General features: G+C 41.0%; 1 protein-coding gene across 1 annotated transcript in view; it reads left to right on the forward strand.

Annotated features, from left to right (window-relative positions):
• Positions 1-8,670, forward strand: part of LOC100376425 (lysosome-associated membrane glycoprotein 1-like) — a 61,701-nt gene extending 53,031 nt beyond the window's left edge. Inside the window, exons 10-11 of the mRNA XM_085502328.1 lie at positions 5,998-6,162; positions 8,226-8,670. Of these exons, the coding sequence (XP_085358454.1) occupies positions 5,998-6,162; positions 8,226-8,371 (311 nt within the window). The 3' untranslated portion in view covers positions 8,372-8,670. The remainder of the gene's footprint in view (positions 1-5,997; positions 6,163-8,225) is intronic.
• Positions 8,671-8,902: the final 232 nt, after the last annotated feature.

Below are 8,902 nucleotides of genomic sequence, written 5' to 3' on the forward strand. Positions count from 1 at the left end.
CAAACACCATGAGTTACAATCACCACAAACACCATGAGTTACAATCACCACAAACACCATGAGTTACAATCACCACAAACACCATGACTTACAATCACCACAAACACCATGACTTACAATCACCACAAACACCATGAGTTACAATCACCACAAACACCATGACTTACAATCACCACAAACACCATGAGTTACAATCACCACAAACACCATGAGTTACAATCACCACAAACACCATGAGTTACAATCACCACAAACACCATGAGTTACAATCACCACAAACACCATGAGTTACAATCACCACAAACACCATGAGTTACAATCACCACAAACACCATGAGTTACAATCACCACAAACACCATGACTTACAATCACCACAAACACCATGACTTACAATCACCACAAACACCATGAGTTACAATCACCACAAACACCATGACTTACAATCACCACAAACACCATGAGTTACAATCACCACAAACACCATGAGTTACAATCACCACAAACACCATGACTTACAATCACCACAAACACCATGACTTACAATCACCACAAACACCATGACTTACAATCACCACAAACACCATGACTTACAATCACCACAAACACCATGACTTACAATCACCACAAACACCATGACTTACAATCACCACAAACACCATGACTTGCAATCACCACAAACACCATGACTTACAATCACCACAAACACCATGACTTACAATCACCACAAACACCATGACTTACAATCACCACAAACACCATGAGTTACAATCACCACAAACACCATGAGTTACAATCACCACAAACACCATGACTTACAATCACCACAAACACCATGACTTACAATCACCACAAACACCATGACTTACAATCACCACAAACACCATGAGTTACAATCACCACAAACACCATGAGTTAAAATCACCACAAACACCATGAGTTACAATCACCACAAACACCATGACTTACAATCACCACAAACACCATGACTTACAATCACCACAAACACCATGACTTACAATCACCACAAACACCATGACTTACAATCACCACAAACACCATGACTTACAATCACCACAAACACCATGACTTACAATCACCACAAACACCATGACTTGCAATCACCACAAACACCATGACTTACAATCACCACAAACACCATGACTTACAATCACCACAAACACCATGACTTACAATCACCACAAACACCATGACTTACAATCACCACAAACACCATGAGTTACAATCACCACAAACACCATGAGTTACAATCACCACAAACACCATGACTTACAATCACCACAAACACCATGAGTTACAATCACCACAAACACCATGACTTACAATCACCACAAACACCATGAGTTAAAATCACCACAAACACCATGACTTACAATCACCACAAACACCATGAGTTACAATCACCACAAACACCATGAGTTAAAATCACCACAAACACCATGACTTACAATCACCACAAACACCATGACTTACAATCACCACAAACACCATGAGTTACAATCACCACAAACACCATGACTTACAATCACCACAAACACCATGAGTTACAAACACCATGACTTACAATCACCACAAACACCATGAGTTACAATCACCACAAACACCATGAGTTACAATCACCACAAACACCATGAGTTACAATCACCACAAACACCATGAGTTACAATCACCACAAACACCATGACTTACAATCACCACAAACACCATGAGTTAAAATCACCACAAACACCATGAGTTACAATCACCACAAACACCATGAGTTACAATCACCACAAACACCATGAGTTACAATCACCATGACTTACAATCACCACAAACACCATGAGTTAAAATCACCACAAACACCATGAGTTACAATCACCACAAACACCATGACTTACAATCACCACAAACACCATGACTTACAATCACCACAAACACCATGACTTACAATCACCACAAACACCATGACTTACAATCACCACAAACACCATGACTTACAATCACCACAAACACCATGACTTACAATCACCACAAACACCATGACTTGCAATCACCACAAACACCATGACTTACAATCACCACAAACACCATGACTTACAATCACCACAAACACCATGACTTACAATCACCACAAACACCATGACTTACAATCACCACAAACACCATGAGTTACAATCACCACAAACACCATGAGTTACAATCACCACAAACACCATGACTTACAATCACCACAAACACCATGAGTTACAATCACCACAAACACCATGACTTACAATCACCACAAACACCATGAGTTAAAATCACCACAAACACCATGAGTTACAATCACCACAAACACCATGAGTTACAATCACCACAAACACCATGACTTACAATCACCACAAACACCATGACTTACAATCACCACAAACACCATGAGTTACAAACACCATGACTTACAATCACCACAAACACCATGAGTTACAATCACCACAAACACCATGAGTTACAATCACCACAAACACCATGAGTTACAATCACCACAAACACCATGACTTACAATCACCACAAACACCATGAGTTAAAATCACCACAAACACCATGAGTTACAATCACCACAAACACCATGACTTACAATCACCACAAACACCATGAGTTAAAATCACCACAAACACCATGACTTACAATCACCACAAACACCATGACTTACAATCACCACAAACACCATGAGTTACAATCACCACAAACACCATGACTTACAATCACCACAAACACCATGAGTTAAAATCACCACAAACACCATGACTTACAATCACCACAAACACCATGAGTTACAATCACCACAAACACCATGACTTACAATCACCACAAACACCATGAGTTACAATCACCACAAACACCATGAGTTACAATCACCATGACTTACAATCACCACAAACACCATGAGTTACAATCACCACAAACACCATGAGTTACAATCACCACAAACACCATGAGTTACAATCACCACAAACACCATGACTTACAATCACCACAAACACCATGAGTTAAAATCACCACAAACACCATGAGTTACAATCACCACAAACACCATGACTTACAATCACCACAAACACCATGAGTTACAATCACCACAAACACCATGAGTTACAATCACCACAAACACCATGAGTTACAATCACCACAAACACCATGAGTTACAATCACCACAAACACCATGAGTTACAATCACCACAAACACCATGAGTTACAATCACCACAAACACCATGAGTTACAATCACCACAAACACCATGACTTACAATCACCACAAACACCATGAGTTACAATCACCACAAACACCATGAGTTACAATCACCACAAACACCATGACTTGCAATCACCACAAACACCATGACTTGCAATCACCACAAACACCATGACTTACAATCACCACAAACACCATGACTTACAATCACCACAAACACCATGACTTACAATCACCACAAACACCATGAGTTACAATCACCACAAACACCATGAGTTACAATCACCACAAACACCATGAGTTACAATCACCACAAACACCATGAGTTACAATCACCACAAACACCATGACTTACAATCACCACAAACACCATGACTTACAATCACCACAAACACCATGACTTACAATCACCACAAACACCATGAGTTACAATCACCACAAACACCATGAGTTACAATCACCACAAACACCATGACTTACAATCACCACAAACACCATGACTTACAATCACCACAAACACCATGACTTACAATCACCACAAACACCATGAGTTACAATCACCACAAACACCATGACTTACAATCACCACAAACACCATGAGTTACAATCACCACAAACATCATGAGTTACAACCACCACAAACACCATGAGTTACAATCACCACAAACACCATGAGTTACAATCACCACAAACACCATGAGTTAAAATCACCACAAACACCATGACTTACAATCACCACAAACACCATGACTTACAATCACCACAAACACCATGACTTACAATCACCACAAACACCATGACTTACAATCACCACAAACACCATGACTTACAATCACCACAAACACCATGACTTACAATCACCACAAACACCATGACTTACAATCACCACAAACACCATGACTTACAATCACCACAAACACCATGACTTACAATCACCACAAGCACCATGAGTTACAATCACCACAAACACCATGACTTACAATCACCACAAACACCATGAGTTACAATCACCACAAACACCATGACTTACAATCACCACAAACACCATGACTTACAATCACCACAAACACCATGACTTACAATCACCACAAACACCATGACTTACAATCACCACAAACACCATGACTTACAATCACCACAAACACCATGACTTACAATCACCACAAACACCATGACTTACAATCACCACAAACACCATGACTTACAATCACCACAAACACCATGAGTTACAATCACCACAAACACCATGAGTTACAATCACCACAAACACCATGACTTACAATCACCACAAACACCATGACTTACATTCACCACAAACACCATGACTTACAATCACCACAAACACCATGACTTACAATCACCACAAACACCATGACTTACAATCACCACAAACACCATGACTTACAATCACCACAAACACCATGACTTACAATCACCACAAACACCATGAGTTACAATCACCACAAACACCATGACTTACAATCACCACAAACACCATGACTTACAATCACCACAAACACCATGAGTTACAATCACCACAAACACCATGACTTACAATCACCACAAACACCATGACTTACAATCACCACAAACACCATGACTTACAATCACCACAAACACCATGACTTACAATCACCACAAACACCATGAGTTACAATCACCACAAACACCATGACTTACAATCACCACAAACACCATGACTTACAATCACCACAAACACCATGAGTTACAAACACCATGACTTACAATCACCACAAACACCATGAGTTACAATCACCACAAACACCATGAGTTACAATCACCACAAACACCATGAGTTACAATCACCACAAACACCATGACTTACAATCACCACAAACACCATGAGTTAAAATCACCACAAACACCATGAGTTACAATCACCACAAACACCATGACTTACAATCACCACAAACACCATGAGTTAAAATCACCACAAACACCATGACTTACAATCACCACAAACACCATGACTTACAATCACCACAAACACCATGAGTTACAATCACCACAAACACCATGAGTTACAATCACCACAAACACCATGACTTACAATCACCACAAACACCATGAGTTACAATCACCACAAACACCATGAGTTACAATCACCACAAACACCATGAGTTACAATCACCACAAACACCATGAGTTAAAATCACCACAAACACCATGACTTACAATCACCACAAACACCATGAGTTACAATCACCACAAACACCATGACTTGCAATCACCACGACTTGCAATCACCACAAACACCATGACTTACAATCACCACAAACACCATGACTTACAATCACCACAAACACCATGAGTTACAATCACCACAAACACCATGACTTGCAATCACCACGACTTGCAATCACCACAAACACCATGACTTACAATCACCACAAACACCATGACTTACAATCACCACAAACACCATGACTTACAATCACCACAAACACCATGAGTTGATAATTCCCAAAATAATGATTGCTATAAAAAACAAATTGTGTGAAATGTAGTGTTGCCATGACATTCTAGGTTCATCATTGTCGTGTAGTGCCACACCCCAACAACAAAATAAAATTTAAACCAATGTGTGATAACAATTTATGTTAAAGTGTATTTGTTTGAGTGAATGGTGGCTAAAATGTAACAAAGAAATGAGTAGATTAACTACTCATGCTAAATATGGATTCTCTAGATATATAATGCTGAAAGATGGCGCATATTTAATCTTTTGTTTGTAATGTCTTTTGTTTTAGATGAGGAAGTTTCTCGATCTGTGAATAAAACAGAGTTCTCAGTCACCGTAGGAAATTCTTACCAGTGTGCCGCCAGTATTGACTATGTGATTGACAGTTCTCTTAATGTGACATTGAGTAAAGTTCATATCCAACCATTTGTTAAGAATGGTAATTTTGGTGCAGGTATGTTTTATTTAGGTATCAGTAGTATATTGTCCAGCCTGTTTTGAGTATCGGTCACTAACTAATATTCATGATCTTGTATTGTATTATAAATATAAGCAGATACTGGATTATGAAATTGGCGGGGGAACAATTGAGTTCATATGGATTTAATTAAGCGACTTTCATTTACCAGCGAAAATAGCAAAATCATAACCAGATATCACCTTAGACATATGAACAGATATCCCCTTAGACATGTGGACAGATATCACCTTAGACATGTGGACAGACATCACCTTAGACATGTGGACAGACATCACCTTAGACATGTGGACAGACATCACCTTAGACATGTGGACAGACATCCCCTTAGACATGTGGACAGACATCCCCTTAGACATGTGGGCAGACATCCCCTTAGACATGTGGGCAGACATCCCCTTAGACATGTGGACAGACATCCCCTTAGACATGTGGACAGACATCCCCTTAGACATGTGGACAGACATCCCCTTAGACATGTGGACAGACATCCCCTTAGACATGTGGACAGACATCCCCTTAGACATGTGGACAGACATCACCTTAGACATGTGGACAGACATCCCCTTAGACATGTGGACAGACATCCCCTTAGACATGTGGACAGACATCCCCGTAGACATGTGGACAGACATCCCCGTAGACATGTGGACAGACATCCCCGTAGACATGTGGACAGACATCACCTTAGACATGTGGACAGACATCACCTTAGACATGTGGACAGACATCACCTTAGACATGTGGACAGACATCACCTTAGACATGTGGACAGACATCCCCGTAGACATGTGGACAGACATCCCCGTAGACATGTGGACAGACATCACCTTAGACATGTGGACAGACATCCCCGTAGACATGTGGACAGACATCACCTTAGACATGTGGACAGACATCACCTTAGACATGTGGACAGACATCCCCGTAGACATGTGGACAGACATCACCTTAGACATGTGGACAGACATCCCCGTAGACATGTGGACAGACATCCCCGTAGACATGTGGACAGACATCACCTTAGACATGTGGACAGACATCACCTTAGACATGTGGACAGACATCACCTTAGACATGTGGACAGACATCACCTTAGACATGTGGACAGACATCCCCGTAGACATGTGGACAGACATCCCCGTAGACATGTGGACAGACATCCCCGTAGACATGTGGACAGACATCCCCTTAGACATGTGGACAGACATCCCCTTAGACATGTGGACAGACATCCCCTTAGACATGTGGACAGACATCCCCTTAGACATGTGGACAGACATCCCCGTAGACATGTGGACAGACATCCCCGTAGACATGTGGACAGACATCCCCTTAGACATGTGGACAGACATCCCCGTAGACATGTGGACAGACATCCCCTTAGACATGTGGGCAGACATCCCCTTAGACATGTGGGCAGACATCCCCTTAGACATGTGGGCAGACATCCCCTTAGACATGTGGGCAGACATCCCCTTAGACATGTGGACAGACATCCCCTTAGACATGTGGACAGACATCACCTTAGACATGTGGGCAGACATCCCCTTAGACATGTGGGCAGACATCCCCTTAGACATGTGGACAGACATCCCCTTAGACATGTGGACAGACATCCCCTTAGACATGTGGACAGACATCCCCTTAGACATGTGGACAGACATCCCCGTAGACATGTGGACAGACATCCCCGTAGACATGTGGACAGACATCCCCGTAGACATGTGGACAGACATCCCCGTAGACATGTGGGCAGACATCCCCTTAGACATGTGGGCAGACATCCCCTTAGACATGTGGGCAGACATCACCTTTGACATGTGGACAGACATCACCTTAGACATGTGGACAGACATCACCTTAGACATGTGGACAGACATCCCCTTAGACATGTGGACAGACATCCCCTTAGACATGTGGGCAGACATCACCTTTGACATGTGGGCAGACATCACCTTTGACATGTGGGCAGACATCACCTTTGACATCAGTGTTGAAATATATTGTAAGGGAGTAATACTTTGTTTCAATTGCAGCTGAAGATTGTGCAGCGGATGAGAACATAAGCAACATTGTACCAATTGCTGTGGGCTGTGCTTTAGCTGGTCTTGTTATTATTGTATTGATAGCTTATCTGATTGGACGACGACGCAGTCAAGCCAAGGGATACCAGTCGGTTTAAGTTTTACAGCTAATCTCCCATTGAAAGTAAATGTATGATTTGAGGAGACAGCTGCACATTGTTGTAGTGTCCACATTAGAGTTGCATAGCATCCACACCCGCTATTTTCACAAATGTGACAATGATGGTCACTTTTGGACTTTTATAATTTTAGTTATACTTGGCTAAAGTGAACACAAGCTATTTGGAGAGGTGGGTCTAAATTTGATGAAATTTGAATCGCTGTTCTATTATCAAATGATTTTTTATGATATTTGTTCACAACAGATTCTCATTATTTTCTTAATATGGAGTATATTTTCTTTTGTATACAAATTGTTTCATTCAGTTTTTACATATAATAGTTGATTGCTGACTAGTATGAGTTTATAATCCTAGAATTTCACATGCTAGTGAAAAATCATGGACATTGGTAGCAGTGAAAATTTCTCTTGATACAATACAGGGTGTCATAAAATCTTCAATTGGTTTCACTAAATTTCTAACAGCCACAATTGAGCAATTTACAGTTTGGTTACATAGCTCTGTTTT

The sequence above is a fragment of the Saccoglossus kowalevskii genome, chromosome 1, assembly GCF_978046115.1.
Source record: "Saccoglossus kowalevskii chromosome 1, keSacKowa6.1, whole genome shotgun sequence".
In the NCBI taxonomy this organism is placed as follows: domain Eukaryota; kingdom Metazoa; phylum Hemichordata; class Enteropneusta; family Harrimaniidae; genus Saccoglossus; species Saccoglossus kowalevskii.